Source organism: Schistocerca cancellata, chromosome 7, assembly GCF_023864275.1.
Source record: "Schistocerca cancellata isolate TAMUIC-IGC-003103 chromosome 7, iqSchCanc2.1, whole genome shotgun sequence".
Taxonomy (NCBI): domain Eukaryota; kingdom Metazoa; phylum Arthropoda; class Insecta; order Orthoptera; family Acrididae; genus Schistocerca; species Schistocerca cancellata.
Genome location: NC_064632.1, coordinates 184,399,145 through 184,419,422, shown reverse-complemented (window position 1 = coordinate 184,419,422; position 20,278 = coordinate 184,399,145). Strand labels below are relative to the sequence as shown.

Below are 20,278 nucleotides of genomic sequence, written 5' to 3'. Positions count from 1 at the left end.
ACTGAGTGAGATTTTAAAGTACATAGTAGCTAGTCGTAAAGTTGCCCTGTGAATTGCTCGTTAGTTCCCTGTTGTAGAGTTATGGGGGCATAGTTTGTACAGCTTATTCATCTTAAGGGCTTTTAGTGGCTCAGTCTACTGACACTAAGCGATTTGTGCCAGTCTCCTATACATCAGTAACTGAAGTCTGATAACACTTTTGTTTCTGGCAACAGCAACAGTATGCTATGTAGGAAATACATATTAAGTTCATAAATGCCTCACCAAGAGCATTGAAATATAATCCACCACCTAGTGTTTCACAAACGATAGAGGAAATAAAGGTGCATAATATGTGTTTACTTTCAGTTACTAGCAATTTCTGAGCTCAGTAATAGCATATGTGGGATTAAGTGCATCATTAGTATGTTCCTTCTTGTAACTGCAGAATACCGAGTCTGAAAATTACGTAATATGAATTAACTGTGCAATGTTTTAGGCGAAAATTTGGAACTAGAGCTTAAATTGAAATTTATGGAACTTGGTGCTCTCAGATCCAACCTTAACATTAATCAGATCAAAAACAATGCAAATCTTGGCAAGCATATATACTTAATTTCAACAAACAATATACAATTCAGCTGAGTGGTTGTGATGAGAAAAATGCATCTTTGTTCCACCTGTCTTACTACAAATTGTAGTGATAGTGTCTGAATTAGGAATGGTGTCATGTGAAGAGGAAAACCATAATTTAACTGAAAAATAGTTAAATGTTTTTATTGAATTTTTAATGTTAAGGAGAGTGGACCTTTCGTGCCAGCTAGAGTGCTTACTGCCTTAACATAAAGATATACAGGGTGGTCCAAAAGTCCGGTAACACCCTTATAAAATTCAAATGGAGTAGCAAACAAGGAAACAGAGGCCCTACACCCGAGGAACGGGAAGGGGAAAACTTTATAGGCTATGCCACCAACATGGCGGCTGTCTTGAAAGCTGCCATCTTGGATTCAACTCCAAAATTTCAAATGGGAATGTGGTCATGTGACATATCAAACAGATAGAGAATTTCACTAGAAAAACAATGTCGTTGTTATTTTAAGCATAGCTTTATTCATTCTTGGGTTATAGCCAATTACTTGCGGCAGCAGTGCGACGCTCGGCAGCATGTGTGTTATGTGCCAAAGAGACATTACGCCAATGTTACACAGTCCCGAGAGACCACAGACAGTCATAGGAATGGCTCTATAAGTTGTCCATTATGTTGGATTGTTAATGTTATCCTCCGAACCCAGTCCTGATGAACTTTGACCAACACATCTGGCTGAATTTGACCACATGCATCAACAAAGCACTGCAAATCCCATATTTTCACAGAATAAACCAGTGCTTTGACATGACCCCAAAGATAAAAATCCAAAGGAGTCAAATCTGGTGAAAGTGGTGGCCACTCCACAGCACCCCTACAACCAATCGACTTTTGAGGGAACTGCACATCCAGGTATGCTCGCACATTGTGCCCATAATGTGGTGGGGCTCCATCATGCTGGAAGAATTCCGGAAATGTCCCGTCCTCCGTTAACAATGAGGGAAACACTTCATCCAATAACCTCAGCTTACTATTGGCTGTGAACGTACCATCAATAAAAAAGGTCTAACGACTTTGGTGCCCCAAACACCACACCAGACCATCACTTTTTGTGAGTTGACCATTTTGGAAGCATCAATCCAGTGCGGATTTGTGTGTGACCAGTATGTGTGATTCTGCTTGTTCATCACTCAACAGCACCTGATAGGGGAAATGGGGGTTTATCTGCAGCTGCTGTGTCACCCATTCTGCAAACTGTACCCGATGGTCTGAGTCATCCTCGTTCAGGTGTTGGAGCAGCTGAATTTTGTATGGGTGCCATTTGTGCTGCGATAAAATTCGCAGCATGGATGCTGCGATAAAATTCGCAGCATGGAGGTACAGCTAACCCCACATTCTTGTGACAGGCGACGAGTACCCCGTTGCGGACTCTTGCTAAATCATGCCAACATGCTCACTGTTGTTGCTTCATCGGTGGCGGATTTTGGTCTTCCAGCCTTAGGTTTATCCGCTCGGAATTTGGCCAAAAGCTTGGCAACTGCGGCTGTGACTGATGGGCTGTCTGGTTGGGTGACGCCAGTTGAAATCATCAGCAATGACCCGTGTGCTTCTTTCTCCTGATATCAAGATGATTTCAATGCGTTCTTCATGTGTTAAGGACATTTTGTAACATGTGAATAAGGAAACAATGATTTAAACATTAGCATGAGTAAATAATACCTAATAGTTAAACACGTGTAACATATCAGGCATGGGATAGTCACTTTGCACCATTTCAGACTCCACTTTATGACTTCTCAGTACATAATACTCACGCTGCCGAGCGTCCCACTGCTGCTGCAAGTAATTGGCTATAACCCGAGAATGAATAAAGCTATGTTTAAAATAACAACGGCATTGTTTTTCTGGTGAAATTCTCTCTCTGTTTGATATGTCACACGACCACATTCCCGTCTGATATTTTGGAGTTGAATCCAAGATGGCAGCTTTCAAGATGGCCACCGTGTTGGTGGCATATTCTATAAAGTTTCCCCCTTCCCGATCCTCATGTATAGGGACTCAGTTTCCTTGTTTGCTACTCCATTTGGATTTTATCAGGGTGTTTCTGGACTTTTGGACCACCCTGTACAATGCAAATGTGTCAAAGAACTGTTACTTACTTGGCAGACTGATAGAGTGCAGCCATGCGGTTTGAGGCACCATGTCACAGATTGCGTGGCCCCTCCCATTGGAGGTTCGAGTCCTCCTTTGGGCATGGGTGTGTGTGTGTGTGTGTGTGTGTGTGTGTGTGTGTGTGTGTGTGTGTGTGTGTGGTGTTCTTAGCATAAGTTAGTTTAAGTAGTGTGTAAGTCTATGGACCCCGATGACCTCAGCAGTTTGATCCCTTAGGAATTCACACATTGATAGATTGCATTAAATCTGAGCTTGCCTTAAGGATTCATGGCACAACATCCATTATCTAGGAATTTTTCCATGTCAGGATTGGAAAAGGTCTTGAAGCAGCTCATTGAAACGTCAGAAAACCAGGCTTTCTTAGTGTGAAATAATGAAAATACTTTTGAGCTGCATGTGGTAGTTTTTATTTATTTGTGACTGGTTTTGGTGATGCAAAATCTTCAGGCTCTCAGGTACTGCAAATGTTATTTATCACACTTTACGAAAGACATAATTACAATTTTTAAATGATGAAATGTCACTTTAGAGAGACAACATATTCATTATATATATGGTGGGACAAGTATAGTTTTAAAACTAAAGAGATTTCACTGTAACAATTGTTGGAAAATGAAACTGCGTATACTACAAGTATACAGGGTTATTTGACAGGGTCTAAAATGAAGCTATGACTTACCTTAGGACTGTGTTCCTGTTGTGTGCTGTGGTGTACAACATGTCGCTTGCATGAGGGGTACTGTGATTAGCCTTGTGTATTACTTGTAACAGGTAGGCATGATTATAGTTGGACATGTTGCTTTATGCATCAGTTTTGTGGACATCAATGGTCCTGGACCTTTTATTATATGAGGGCTATCCACAAAGTACATTACGTTTTGGAATTAAAAATAAATAAAGTATTGGAAATTTTTTTTATTATATACAGATGAAAGCCACACTTAAATACTACTTTTCTGCATAGTTGCCATTTAAATTAAGGCACTTATCGTAGCAATGGACGAGCTTGGAAATTCCTTTGTCATAAAATTCGGCCGCCTGCGCCTTCAACCACGTGGTTAATCAGTAACCCGGTAGAAATACGGTTTTTGTGGATTTCCTGGAAAGAGGCACTACAATAAACTCTCAAAGGTATTGCCAAACTCTGCACAACCTCAGAAGAGCAATACAAAACAAGCGCAGGGGAAAGTTGGGCTCAAAGATCTTGCTGATTCACGACAACGCCCGGGCCCACACGGCAAATGCCACTCGTGAAGTTCTCGAATCTTTTAAGTGGGAGTTGTTTCCTCATCCGCCGTACAGTCCCAACCTGCACCGAGCGACTTCTACTTATTCCCAGCAATGAAGAAGTGGTTGGTTATGCAGCGTTTTGATGACGACACACAGCTTCAAGAAGAGGTAACCATGCGGTTGAAGGCGCAGGCGGCCGAATTTTACGACGAAGGAATTTCCAAGCTTGTCCATCGCTATGATAAGTGCCTTAATTTAAATGGCAACTATGTAGAAAAGTAGTATTGAAGTGTGGCTTTCATCCGTATATAATAAAAAAAATTTCCAATACTTTATTTATTTTTAATTCCAAAACGTAATGTACTTAGTGGATAGCCCTCGTAAGTACGACGGTGTTTTTTCCATTAAAACGACTTGCCATGAGCTCTAGAAATGTGCAATTTCTTTGGCCCTTCATATGAATGTATGCATCAGGATTTAATATTGAGTGTTGTACTGTTTATATTAAATAGACTACACTTCATGAATGTCAACCTACAGCTGTTATTGCCGCATGCTGTGTTTATGCCAAGCTCAATATGTTTCTTAGACAGGTGTCCATTTCTGGATTGAAACACTTGTAGAATTATTTATGCCTTTACTAGTTTACAGTTTTGTTTCATAGATAAACATAGAATAATGCATTATATAATGCAGTTTAGAAATTATTAAGATTTTAAGCCACATCTGATACCATCACATAACATGATTAGCCCACAGATGCCTGTATAAACTACCCCAAATGATGTTGTTACATAGCATGTGGCTTTCCATTTAGGCATCATTCTCATGTATAGCTACAGTTCAGTATGTGGAAACAGGTATCAGTACTGTGTAGCTGGGGACAGGTATACAATTTACTCTGTTGCTTTACTACTAATAGGTTCTAAATTGTTAGAATACACCACGCTTATAGGAATCCCACTCCAGACTGCATACTTGCCTTAGTTGGACTAAGTACATGCAACATTGTAGGTAGCCATATTTAACCTAATGAGTTACAAATAATATTTCTACCCTAAGTGGATAGATTTCTTACTGTGTATTTCAGTTTTAACCAACTTCATATATGTGTATGTAATTTCCTACCCCATGCAAGTGACACATTGTAAACAACGGCATTTGACGATTTTCTATGATCAACAGAAGGAATACAGTCATAACCCTGCTGAGCCACACTTAACATACCTAGAGTATAGGATTGTTAGTCTTCCAGCAACTATTACAGATTCGTTACACACACTATATGTAGTTGTAAACTTTCATGGCCAGAAACATCACAATCAATAAAATGTTCTGGGCTATTATTCCGTGGTTAAATGTATTTCACATTTAAACCCAAAATAATAGCCCAGAATATTTTGTTAATTGTGACTATCTGTAGTTGATATCTTTACAGTTTTAATGCTGTAACACACACCTCACCTCACCTCAGCAATAATAAATTCTCAGCAAATCAGCTTGGGGTTCAGAAGCGTTGCTCTATTGAGAATGCCATTTACATGTTCACTCACTCAACAAATTTTACAAATAACTTTGACTAAAAAGAAATCATGTCTGGGGCTCCTAAGGCGAAATCTTAGGCCCACTATTAATCCTCATTTATGTAAACAATCTTACATCTAATATACAACAAGCAGAATTCATTCTTTCTGCAGAGGACACTAATATTGTAATCAGTCCATGCATATATACAGAAACAGAAGAAATGGTAAAAAATGTTCTTAAAAGTATCAATGACTGATTTTCTGGGAATGGTCTCACCCTTAATTTTAAAAAGACAACATATTTAGTTTTGCACATACAGGAGTACTATATTAATGATAAAGTGTTATTATTTTCTCATCAAGTATAAGTATGGTGGAAATGATGAAATTCCATATTGATGAGAACTGGAAAAAAAAAACCACACATTTTGGAACTGCTAAAGCAACTTGGTTCAACCACATTTGTACTTACAATCATTCCAAATCTTAGTGCAGGAGTCCTAATCGCACCTGGCCAATTTTTATTCAGTAATGACATTCCAGGGTAACTCATCTTTAAGAAAGAAAGTCTTCATTGCTCAAAGGTGTGCTGTAAGAGACTAATATGTGGTGCTCACTCCCGATCATCTCGTTTTGGGTATTCTGACTACTGCTTCACAGTGTATTTACACCCTCACAAAGTTATTTGTAAATAACAACTACAGTTCAATACCAGGAGGGTATACATTACTCCATATTAACGTTGTCTTTTTCACAAAAAGGGGTGCACAATGGTGCATCAAAAATCTTTGATCACTTACCCATTGTCTGACAGAAAGTAAAATAAAATTTGAAAACTAAAAGTTTTTCTTTGACAACTCCCCCTATTCAGCAGAGGGCTTTCTATTTAGTAAAAGGTGGTGGGTAGGAATTACTAACTCACATCTGCATATTAAGAAATACATAGAAATGTTCAGCATGTAAATGAATTTACAGATTAATTTGCAATGTGAAAGTAAAACTACTCGTTCCGCATCATTAAGATTTAATGCACAAAACATGAAACTAAGTTCTATGTCTGCTAAATTTAATTGCGGAATGTGACGTAACAGGCAATTAGCAAATGCAGGTCTTCTTCACCTACTAGAAAGGAATATCTATTTTTACCAGTCTCCTAAACACATAGTTGTTCTAGACTAGACAGTGAAGAAACATTTCACAACCTGTGCTCAGTCTGGCAAAATGGAATTTCAAATCGCAGAATGTAAACTTAGTATACAAATACGAAAAGGAAATGATCGAGTGCACGAGAAAAATTATTGGTGAATTTGCTAATGATTACATGACAATAAACAAGGCTGCGGGACAACGGTTTCCTCTTCTGCTGAGGTGTATTTTAACAAAATTATGTTATGCCTCATTGTGGCATGATGTTCAATACACTTGAGCAGAATAATACTGATGCAGAGAAAACTATTGAATATGTATCTCAGTTTGCAGCAATGTAGGGCCTCAATGGCCGCAAGCCAGAGCCAACTGCAATATGGGGACATTTGATGGAATCGAGAAAGGTGTGTGCACAGGATATCATGACTCAGGTTACCAACTGATTCAATTTTAATGATCACATTATTTGCAGAAGAGTATGAGCTGCCATTGTTCTTGAAACATTACATTGTCTTCCCAGAAGAAGAATTAAAACCAGCTGTTACTTTTTTTAGATTACATTCTTCAGACTGATGTCGTGAAGTGAATGTGCTGTACAGTCAAAGGTTCCATGAACACATCAGGTGCTTCAAAGAACTTTCTTTATGAAAACTACTTGGCAAAGGCTTTTCCTACTGGAGTTAATAGAAGCCTTCAGAATCACAACTAGAGAGGCAAAATTGTGCTTGTCTACACTAAAATGGTTGGAAACTTGAATTTGATATACTACAAATTAAGTGAGACTGAGCACTTGCAATGTGTTCTCTTGAAAAATAACTATTGAATTGTCCGATTTCAATGAAATGCTCAAAGATTATTTTTCAGCACATAAGACGAGACAAGGTTGACAAAATATGAATTACTAGGTAATAAGAGGAAATGCCTATGTTGTAACTACCTATTCCTCAAATGACAATATGGAAAGGATAAATTGCTACTAATGACACTTACAGCTGTTATATCCAGGCACTAAGGCCCGCTGCAATAATGTAACTGGGATGAGTGGCAAGTGTAAGGAAGAGGCATGGAGTGGTGAGGGACAGGTGTAGCAGGGCAGAGGTGGAGCGAGATACTAGCTACTGCAGCCAGTGGGAGCATGCAGGGACAGGATAGGGCTGATACATGCAGTATTAGGAGACACTGCTGTTTGGTGGGGATTTACTGAAGTGGGAAAGGGAAGGGGATAGGCATATGGAGGGCACACACTAGCAAAGTTTGAGGTTAGGGGGATATGAAAACGAAGGATACGTTGTAGGGAGAATTCATAGCTGCGCAGCAGTTATGAAAGTGAAGTACATTGTGCTGGGTGGTCCAGCTGTCTATTGGACATAATTTGATGGTGGCCTTTGAACAGACAAACTTGCTAGTTGTCATACTCACAAAGAATATGGCACATTTGTTAAGTTTTTAGATCACATTGCTGCTTTCACAGGTGGCTCTGCATTTGATGGGATGGGAGATGTCACTGACAGGACTAGAGTAGGTGGTAGTGGGATGACGTATGGGACAGGTCTTCCATCTGGATCTATTTTAGGGATGTTACTGTGTGGCAAGGGGTTGTGAGCAGATGTGAAGTAGGGAGGGACAAGGATATAGTGTAGGTTGGCTGGGCAGTGAAATACCACTGTGTGAGGTGTAGGGAAAATATTTATCATTTCAGGGCAAGATGCTCAAAACCGTGGTGTAGAGTAGGATTCAATGTGGTACGGCAATGGGCACCCACATGCCACTATCCTATGCCAACCTATTCATGGGCCAGCCAGGGAAATACATTCTAACCACCACGAATCAGAACCCCCTCACCTTATTCAGATTCACTGATGACATCTTCATGATCTGGGCTGAGAGTGAGGACACAGTACACACATTTCTTCAGCATCTCAACATTCTCTCCCCCATTTGCTTCACCTGGTCATCCTCAGTTCAGCATGCCACATTCCGTGATCTTGACCTCCATTTCAAAGATGGCTACATCTGTATTGCCATGCACATCAAATCTACCAATCCTAATATCTCTCTACTTACACAGCTGCCACCTATTTCAAATAAAAAGTAAACGCCTCAGCCAGCAAGATCCAGGCAGTAACAGAGGGTGGGAATACTGGTAGTTGGAGCTGCCAGTGGGCCCCTTAAGGACAAGGCTGCCCAGGAGGAGAGAAAGCCATTGTGAACTCTGTGCATACCAGGTGGAGTCATTCGAGATGTGGAACGGGCCCTTCCAGATGACATGCTGAGAACAGGGTGCACCCACACCGGTACCAATGATGTGTGTGTCTTTGGATTGGGAGATATTCTCTGTGGTTTCAAGTGGCTATCAGAAGTGGTAAAGGCTGCCAGTCTCGCTTGCGAGACAGCAGAGCTCACCATCTGCGACACAGTTGACAGTACTGACTGCGGAGCTCTGGTACAGAGCCAAGTGGAGGGCATGAGTCAGAGCCTCAGACAGTTCTGCAAATTCTTTGACTTGCACCATAGGAGGTGGCTACTTGGTTAGCAGAGACTGTGTGGCGTGGCAGTTTTTGAGGTTAGAGGGTCTGGGGAAAACTCAAAAAGGATTTCAGTCTCAAAGGGTCATATTGAACACAGGAAGAATGTAGATCAGGAACTATTGATATAACAGTTGTAAATTGTCATAGCTGTGTTGGGAAAGTAACAGAGCTCCAAGCACTAATAGAAACCACTGATGGTAAAATTGCTACAGACACTGAAAGCTGGCTAAAGCCAGAGATAAGTTCTGCCAAAATTTGTGTGAAGGATCTAGTGGTGTTCAAACAGGATAGGTTAAACAGTTAGCAGTGGCACGTTTGTTGATGTTAGAAGTAGTTTATCTTGTAGCGAAATTGAAGTAGATAATTCCTGTGAGTTAGTATGGAAGAAGGTAATTCTTGGCAAGTGGAATAAAATAATAATCACATCATTTTACTAACCTCCCAACTCAGATGATACAATTGTTGAAAGGTTCAGAGAAAACTTGAGTCTAATTCAAGCATGTACCCGACTCATACAATTATAGTTGGTGGCGACTTCAATTTCCCCCAATATGTTGGCAAAAATACATGTTTAAATCCAGAGTAACGCATCAAATATCATCTGAAATTGTGCTAAATACATTCTCTGGAAATTATTTCGAGCAGTTAGTTCATGGGCCCACTCAAATATAAACAATTGAGAAAACACGCTTGACCTCTTAACAACAAATAATGCTGTGATAATAACGAGCATCAAAATGGATACAGGGATTAGTGAACACAGGGTGATTGTAGCAAGATTGAATAATGTAACACCAAAATCTTCCAAAAATAAATGAAAAATATATCTATTCAAAAAAGCAGATAAAAATTCACTTGACACTTTCCTGAAAGACGATCTCCTCTCCTTCCACATTAACAGTGTAAGTGTAGACCAGATGTGGCTTGTATTCAAAGAAATAGTATCAACAGCAATTGAGAGATTTATACCAAATAAATTAATGAACGATGCAGTTGATCCCTCTTCATACATTCAATGGATCAGAACACTGTTGCAGAAACAACGAAAAAAGTATGTCAAATTTAAATGAATACAAAATCTCCAAGATTGGTGATCTTTCACAGAAGCTCAAAATTTAGTGCAGACTTCAATGCGAGATGCTTATAATAGCTTCCACACCGAAACTTTGTCTCAATACCGTGCAGAAAATCCAGAGAGATTCTGGTCATATGTAAAATATGCTACTGGCGAGACATAGTCTATGCCTTCTCTGGGCGATAGTAGTGGAAATACTATTGATGTAATGCTACTAAACAGAGCCTTCTAAAATTATTCCAGAATTCAAATCAAGAACAGCTGCCAACATGAGTAACTTAGATGTAGATATCCTCAGAGTAGTGAAGCAACTTAAGTCACTTAACAAAAGCAACTCTTATGGTCCAGACTGTGTACCAATAAGGCTCCTTTCAGAGTATGCTGACTGCAATAGCTTCATGCTTAACAATCATATACAACCGCTCGCTAGAGAAAAGATCTGTACCCAAAGACTGGAAAGTTGCACAGGTCATACCGATATTCAAGAATGGAAGTAGGAGTTATCCACTAAACTGCAGGCCCATATCATTAATGTAAGTATGCAGCAGATTTTTGGAACAGATATGAACACTGTGAATTACCTCAACGAGAATGGTCTATCGACACACACAGTCAACGCAGATTTAGAAAACATCGTCCTTGTGAAACACAACTAGCTCTTTACTCACAGGAAGTGTTGAGTGCTGTTGACACGGAATTTCAAATTGATTCCTCATTTTTAGATTTACAGAAGGCTTTTGACACTGTACCTCAGGAATAGCTTATAGTCAAATTGCGCGCCTATGGAATATCATCTCAGTTATGTGACTGAATTTGTGATTTCCTGAAGGAGAGGTCACAGTTCTTAGCAACTGATGGAAAGTCTTCGAGTAAAACACAAGTGATTTCTGGCATTCCCCAAGCCAGTGTTAAAGGCCCTCTGCTGTTCCTCATCTATATAAACAATTTAGGAGACAATCTGAGCAGCTGTCTTAGGTTGTTTGCAAATGATCTGTTGCTTATCATCTAATAAAGTCATCAGAACATCAAAACAAATTGCAAAATCTTGCAAGATATCTATACGATGAGAAAATTGGCAACTGACCCTAAATAACGGAAAGTGTGAGGTCATCCACATGAGTGCCAAGAGTAATCTGTTAAATTTTGATTACACAATAAATCAGTCAAATCTAAAGTTTGTTGATTCAACTAAACACATCAGAATTACAATTACCAACAACTTAAATGAGAAAGAACACACAGAAAATGTTGTGGGGAAGACAGAACACTTAGAAGATGCAACAGACCTAATAAAGAGACTGCCTACACTATGCCTGTCTGTCCTCTTTTGGAGTAGTGTTGCATGGTATAAGATCCTTACCCGATAAGATTAATGAGTACATTGAGAAAGTTCAAAGAAGAGCAGCATGTTTTGTATTACTGAGAAATATGGGAGAAAGTGTCACTGACATTATTCAGAATTTGGGGTGGACATCGTCAAAACAATGGCATTTATCTTTGCTGCAGGATCTTCTCACAAAATTTCAATCACCAACTTTCTCCTCCGAATGTGACCACATTGTGTTGACGCTGAACTACATAGAGAGAAACTTTCATAATAATAAAATAAGGGAAATCAGCTCACACGGAAAGGTACAGGTGTTTGTTTTTTCTGCGCACTGTTCGAGACTGGAGTAATAGAGAACTATTGTGACGGTAGTTCGATGACCCCTCTGCCAGGCATTTAAGTGTGATTTGCAGAGTATTGATGTAGATGCAGATGTCAATGAAATCCCTTCCATACGAGCTAATGACCTATGGTCAGGGAATTTGCAATGACAAGCATTTTTCTTTAAATATACCATTAGTGTCACCGAGGTCCTCACAAACTGAAATTACCCTTTCCAACTTGTCCAGAAACTGATCTCTTGTGCCTTATCTCTTCAGCCACCTACCATCAACCACACATCTATCATATAGCCACCAAGGAACACCCCCCCCCCCTTCCCCCCTTGTGACTCAGTACTAAAGAGGACTGGAGCAAGTGAATCATATATTCTGCCAGGATTTTGAGTACCTCTCATCCTGCTGCCATGGAATGAGTAATATTCTCCCCCCAACCATCCCTCTCCCACAATGGCATTCCACCACCCACCCAACCTACGCAACATCCTTGTCTGTTTCTGCTTCACCTTGGGCCTAAACTCCTTGTCTTATAGTTCACATCTCTGCAATAGAACCAGACGTAAAACGCTTTCCTTATATCCTCTCACTATCACCTCCTCCGGTCCTGTCACTGCCATCTCCTACTCCATCATAGGCCATCTGTGAAGGAAAGCAGCCACATAATCTACAAACTTAGCTGCACCTCATACCTGCATGACTGGCCACAGCCAGACTGTGACCAGGAAACAGATGGCACTAAACATGACACTCCCAACATAATGTACTACACTGTAATGACTGCTTCACAACCTGTGCCATGTGGATTTTTCCCAACACCACCAACATTCGTGAATTGCACAGGTGGTCCCTACAATATATCCTACGCTTCTGTAACTCCGTCCTCGATCTTCACTAGTCCCTGTCCTCCACTTGCATATCCCTTCCCTTCTTCTACTCCAGTACTACACATTCGTAATCTGCCGTCACACACATAGTTCTCTTCTCTACCTTCTTCCTACCCCCCCCCCCCCTCCCCCAAGCACAGCCTCCCAATTCTGCAACTGCCAACTGTTTCCTCTGCCCGCCACGTCATGATAAAAGCTTTAATATTTTAGCCACGTCATGATAAAAGCTTTAATATTTTAGCTGCTTTTTCATTGTGCCTGTCTGTGACTCAATGCCTCTTCTACGTGGTAAATAGCAACCCATCCTTTCCATATTGTTGTTATTCCATCTCGGACCATCAATTATTTTATTTACCAAATGAATTTCATAAAAAAGGTATTTATCGATATTCTGTTCAAGTATTTGCCATCACAGATATTCCTGAAAATTCTTAAAATGCACATTTACCAATAGCTGTTTGTATACGGCTTATCTTGGAGTTAGCTTCTGGTGTTATTTAGTAACTGATACAACAAAATTTGAAATCTGATTTTTTAGTACTAGTGTACTAGCTTAAGCAGGGTAGAAGTGATGAATGTTGTCAGATACTGCACACAAATGATTATTATAGAAGTTACACAGCACAATGAATAGAATGAGGCATTTTAGAAAATATATTTAATAGTTTTGTGCTATCAGATGATTTGTTTACAAAACTAATTCTTTGTGCTTCACAAGATAATTTCATTCTTGAAACTCCGTGTCAGTTCCTTGTAGGGTAGCACAATTGAATTCAGAAGTATTACTTCTGAAGGAACTGTTACACTGCATCCTGAAACAGAAATTTGAGATGAAGAATCTGAGATTTTATTAAATACAGATGTGAACATGAATTTAAAAATTTCACCTGCAGATGAAAATGAAACAAAAGCACTTACTTAACCATAAGTTTGAAGTTTTGACTGCACCCCACCTCCCCCCTTTCCACACACACACACAGAGAGAGAGAGAGAGAGAGAGAGAGAGAGAGAGAGAGAGAGAAAATTATAACCTGGGCCCATAACTCTGTACAGAAAGAAATTTTTGGCTTTCACAAGCACAGAGTTACAAGTTGTAAGTAAAAGTATTAAGTGCTACCTACGAAAAATTAACTTCGAAATGTAGACTTTCTGCACCTAATCTTTGTGATTTTAAGTTGCTGCAACAGTTTAAAGTATGTTTTAGAAACTTTCCAGGTGACAAAAAGGGTCTGCATACTTGATCTCTATGCATCAACAAGATTACACTAAGAAGAAATGTTTTTCAGGTTGCTGCTTTCTTGCCAACTGCCGTGGCATAAAATGTGGTAAACATTTCGCAAATCTGTAGACCAAGGACACACATCTGAAGATGGTAACTGTGCACATCTCCCTGATCACATGGAATTGTCGGGAAATTAAATATCCCCTGCTGGCTCAACAATGGGTCAGTAGTCACCAACATGCCTATAACAGTCATATTAACCAAAAAGCAATACTGCATTATATAATCTCAGATTTTGATGTTGATAAGACATGATTTTGTTAATCATGTCTGTCTACTTATGCCTAGTAGAGCAGAGTACTGAAGTACTACATCAAAGATCTTGCCACTTGTGATATCAGTTTGAGACGACTTAGAGCTGTGCAAGGCAGCTATTTATAAGATTGTGTGTGATCGCGGCAAATCATACATATGGAAAATGGCTTACATGTCCAGGAGCACATTGTGGAATGCTAGTGGCAAACTTGCCTCCTCCAAGCTAGCAAATATGCTATTGCAGCACACTGTATTTCTACTAGTCCTCTGATTAAATACAATGAAACAAAAATTGTGTTCATGTTTCAAAATTTGGAACTCTGTTATCAACGGAAATAAACCTGACAGGCCTTTATCAATTAGGACAGGAGATAATTAATTGGATCCTGTTATAGAAAAACTCTGTGTTGTGGGTAGCTAACATCATTATGTGATTTTACCCTGTGAAGCTGATAAGTCTGATATTGATGAGGTGAGCTCTCATCATAGAGGGCGTCCGCAGCAGTGCTCAGACTTGCAATAGACGCACCTGTGCAGTGACAACTAGGTACATCACACACTTGCCAATAGGAATTTTGAATAGGGGAGGTCGGTGTACTTGCACACATGAAGATGACAAGTAAACTCCGCACTAAAATATCGTGGTAGTAAGTTTTTGTCATTGTAAACTCAACCTCATTATTCTGTTATGGAGCAAGCCCAAAAACTTTATTTGGAATGATACACACGGACAAACATGTTGCCCAAATATGAAATTTATTCCTCCATCTCACATGACATGTGCAGGGTGTCAAAAGAAGTGTCAAGTATTTTGAGATGTGGTACTACCCACCTAAACAAGAAAAAGTGTCTGGTAAACATGAGCTCTAAAATACATACCAAAAGAGCATTGAACAGTTGGTCAATAGAAGTGTTTCACAGTAGCAAAGATGGACGAGTGCTCTGAGCTCATGTTTCGCACCCGATCAGACACACGCTCCTGCAAACTACTGCGGCATGCTATTGCACCTATAAACCCAGCCCATTGTTGTGACAAACAGAGAGAGCAATGCACTCCCAAATTAGTACTATGGAAGACACACACACACACACACACACACACACACACACACACACACACACACACACAAATACAAAACTGTAACATCTGATGTTATACATATAATTTCATGGAACAATAACTTTATTAATTCTAGCATTTTATATGTTAACTTCTTTCAGTAGTACACTTCTACAACAATTGGGACTGATGTTTCAGGAGACACTGCTATTTCTCTAGCCTTATGGCTGGTAACTACACCTACTTTTTTTAGTCAATAATACATTTTTCTCTTAAATAAATGACACAGCAAATTTCTTCTTGCAAAAGAATATAATTAAAGACAAGACTTTATTTGTAATTTTATCTATGGGCATCTTTCCTTATAGCTATCCAGACAAGAAATTCAAAGGAACAACTCAACTCACCAAGTATAGTGATGGAAGGGTTGAGACGACCGTCTGAATTAAACAGAGGAGGATTGTCCATCTTTGCAAATGGTTTATTTGGATTTGGATCACAGGGAGTGCCCTCTACCCGAGTCCATTTTCCCACTCTGCTGCCGCGACCAATGATACTGTGAAGCACTAGAGAGTGGTCAGCAATGTGTGCACCCGAAAGGACGATAGATTCACGTACACGAACACCTGGTCCAACAACTGCTCCACTGCCAATACTCACATTTGGACCGAGCTGAAAAACAAAACACACATTTAAAAGCTAACATTTATAATAAAAAGAACTTCAGTTTTTGGGCATAAACTGTATTTAGGAAAAATATGGACCTATACATCTGAAATACTGCCCAAAGGTAGTGATATTCGAGTTTGCAGATATTGAGCAACTGGCACTTTGCACAATCAAGCCGTTGATGAGTACTTCCAGTTTCTTTAAGATTTCATGAAATGTACTGCAGCACTTTACAGTGGTATAAATCTCATTATCACAAGAAATCATGTTGGAGGAGCACTGATGTGACCTGGTTAACATAGCACTGTATAGCATTTCAAATCTGTGCACAGATTATCCAGACAATGACCCAGCATCTGTTTCATTTCCAGTAACAATTTGGTGTATGATAGGGTGTCCATTTCATTTTCATTGAAAAAGGGGACATTTAAAATAAATTAGAGAAAAACCTGGGACAATGAAGAAAAAAACGGGACATAAATATTGTATTGACTAAATTTAATACACATAAAAGATTACCTTTAGAACGTGCACTCAGATGATCCCAAATCATTTTTTACAATTATTCTGCCACACTATCACCGTACTTTTCACTTTTATGTACTTTATCGACAAGTGCATTTTTGTCTGAAATTGTATCATAAAAGTCAGTACATGATAGCTTCTTGTGCTGCCAACTGCCTATCCATTTCTGTTACTGATTTTAAGTTTCCATAGTAGTCACTCATGCATTTATTTGCTCTTTTCGGTTGATCACTGATGCGATGTTTCTTCATCTTAATGTGATTCACAATGTCAGACCTTCCACCATGACCAATAGCAAATTTTGATCTGCACAACGTACATTCTACAGTTTCTCCACTACCAGTGATAAAAGGAAACTCGCTTTTTATACTGCTGTTAAAATTACACTTTTGGTTTGGCATAATGAAACAGTGATTGCACAGTGCAAAACATTAACAGTGTGATGACGGAAGCCAGAGAGCAAGTATCAGTGGTGTAGAGTATCTCTGGACCGAAAGGACGGATTCAGTGGGTCGATTTAGAAAAGAAGAATCTTCGCTGTTGAAACTTCCTGGCAGATTAAAACTGTGTGCCGGACCGAGACTCGAACTCGGGACCTTTGCCTTTCGCGGGCAAGTGCCCTACCGACTGAGTCTCGGTCCGGCACACAGTTTTAATCTGCCAGGAAGTTTCATATCAGTGCACACTTCGCTGTAGAGTAGAAATTTCATTCTATATCTTCGTTGTTATTCGTAACCTATAGTGCTTTTAAAATTACTTGCGATTTTTGACAGTTCGGTACATGTTTGGGGTACGCTGAAAGTCATCACACGCTTCCTAGCGTAAATAATTGTGCAGTTAATAGCAAGTCAAACAACCAGTAATGTAAAACACTCTAGCCAAGTGGAATCATAAAAAAAAAGGGGACATTTGAACGTCCCCAAAAAAACTTTCGGGACAGCGGGACATTTTGGTAAAAAACGGGACTGTCCCAGGAAAAATGGGACAAATGGACACCCTAGTCTATGAACATGTTGCCATCCATTTCACAACACTCCAAGGGCACTAATGCAGCACGCATCCTTGCCCCTTTGTCATCCATGAGTATGCGTGCATGGCACCCACCGAGCAGGGATTTTGTGGTACCCTTAAGAACTGAGTGACGATTTCATGCACAGCTGAATGAGAGACTTCCTGATATTGTTCATGCACATCACTGAAGGTGAACAAATGATTCTCTTGAATGATGCAGTCCATCTCCCATTTCAGTGCACCTGTGATGATGGAGGGTCACTCTGATCTCTCTTTGTGATTAACATCTCTTCTCCCTTTCTTAAATATTATGCATCGCTTTCAGACACTGGTTGCATTCATTACACCTTCACAATAAATGTTAACAAGTCTGTGGTGAACATTACGGTTTATAACATTTTCTGCCTGCAGAAAAATAAACCACCTCACAGTCGGTAGGATTCACTATTGGCACCACGATGGTAACAGTTCTCTCTGCACTTACCACGTGACAAGGCCCGACATACAACTGCACATGGTAACTGTCCATATCGCACTAAACACCAGAAACAAATGAGCGGCTGCCACAAAACAGGTGCACAGATTGTAAGTGCAAACGTTCGTTACTTTCTGGATGGTCCTCATATTTTTCACATCACCAGGTAAGTGGTCAAAGATTTTTACAGTTTGTTGGTTGATTGGGGGGGGGGGGGTAAAGGACTCAACAGTGAGGTCATCAGTCCCTCAGTCAAGGGCGCATTCATCTGAAGATAGTGACGTCCACCAGGTTTGTGCTAGGATGAGGAAAGTACTTAAGAGTGGTAAAAGTGAGGCACTGATGGCAATACTGATGCCAGAGCTGAAAAAAACCATTTACAGGGAAGTAAAAGTATATAGACTGGATCAGTACATAGGACAGAGGAGACAAGTGGTCTCCCAGGGCTCAGCAATGGCACAAGAAGCTCCATCTGTAGAAGCTCCTGCCAATCCAATTAAGGACGAAGACAGCTGCAGAGTGAAGAATGACTTGTAGTCAAGAGATCCAGAAAAATGAAAGAAAAAAATGCTTAAAGTGTAATGGGCATCAGTTGAACTGTCAATAACAAACAAAGGTGAGAGAGATAATTAAGGCTGCATATGGGCGTCATCCCCTGGAAAGCTAGTTTGCATATAAACTTTTACTACTGTGCTGGATGTGGGCTTCATGTCCATCTTGGCTATAATAAAGCATTCACTATGCTGCTCGTGGTAGCTTCCCAACATTCCTATTTTCTTATTTATTATTACACTTACTTCTGCATTACTCCTATTTGATTTTGTATTTATTACCCTTTGTTCACCTAACCAGGAGTTCTGTTCCTCCTGCCACTGAACTTCACTAACTCCTGCTATATTTAACTTTAACCGATCCATTTCCCCTTTTAAATTTTCCACCCTACCTTTCAGGATCTTACATTCCACATTCCGATCTGTAGAAGGCTTGTTTTGTTACTCCTGATGACAATATCCTCTTGAATATCCCCTGTTCAGAGACCCAAACAGAGGACTGTTTCACCTCTGGAATATTTTACCCAAGAGGAAGCCATCATCATTTAACCATACAGTAGAGCTGAATAATCTCAGAAAAAATTATAGCTGTAGTTTCCCCTTGCTTTCCGCTGTTATATCAGCACAGCAAGGCCATTTTTGTTGATGTTATATGGCCATGTGTGTCAATCATCTCGACTGTTGCCCCATAACTACTGAAAAGCCTGCTGCCCCTCTTCAGGAAACACATGTTTGTCTGGCCTCTCAGCAGACACCCCTCCAGTGTGGTTGCACCTATGGTTCAGCTACCTTTACTGCTGAGGCAAGCAACCTTCCCCACCAATGGCAAGGTCCATGATTCATGGTTTATGTACATAAATATAAGTGTACTAATCAATTACAGCATGCATAATGAAATAATCGGTTTTATGTTGATTTATAACAGTTTATATCTGCTTCCAACAATTTCAATGGAAAACAAATAATTTACACTATGCAGCTACTTTGGGACTTCAAGGAACTAGATATTTCTTTCACTGGTTACAGACATTTACTTATAAGAAATGATTTCAATTTTGTTTTCAATGAGTCCCCAGCATGTACTTCTCTGGATTCTGGCAATCTGTTGTACCACATTGAGCCATAGATATATGGACTGTGGTATGTTACTTTTAATTTTGTTCATTGCCTGAAATAACTGGCCTTATTTCTTCAAACAATAGGAAATTCAGGATGGAATAATCATAATATTATGAAAAGTAACGATCTAATGAAAATGACAGTTGCTACTCACCATAAAGTAGAGAAGCCAAGTCGCAGAAAGGCACAACAAAAAGACTGTTGGAAAGCTAGTTTTTGGGCAAAAAGGCCTTTGTCAAAAATAGACAACATATACACACGCACACACTCATGCAAACGCAACTCCCAGACACATGACCATAGTCTCTGGTAGCTGGAGCCAGCTGCAAGTAGCAGAGCATTATGGGAGAGGCACCCGGGTGGGGGTACGGAGGACGCTCAGACGGGGAGGGGGAGGGATAGCAGGGTAGGGATGAGGAATGGTTAAGTGCTGCTGGGAGCTGGGAGCGTTGGGGATGAGTTGGAGAGTGGGGCAGCTAGATGCAGTCGGAAGATTAGACGGAGGGCAGGGGAGGGGGGGGGGGGGGGGGGGCTATCAAA

The 20,278-nt window shown here is 40.0% G+C and overlaps 1 protein-coding gene across 2 annotated transcripts in view; it reads right to left on the bottom strand.

Moving 5' to 3' along the window:
- Window positions 1–13,432: 13,432 nt before the first annotated feature.
- The window catches only part of LOC126091966 (mannose-1-phosphate guanyltransferase alpha-A), a 35,753-nt gene continuing 28,907 nt past the window's right edge, over window positions 13,433–20,278 (bottom strand). For both annotated transcript variants that reach the window (XM_049907318.1, XM_049907317.1), the window contains exons 6-7: window positions 15,796–16,060; window positions 13,433–13,603 (exon numbers count right to left, since the gene is read on the bottom strand). In XM_049907318.1, coding sequence (XP_049763275.1) covers window positions 13,503–13,603; window positions 15,796–16,060 — 366 coding nt within the window. In that variant the 3' untranslated portion in view covers window positions 13,433–13,502. The remainder of the gene's footprint in view (window positions 13,604–15,795; window positions 16,061–20,278) is intronic.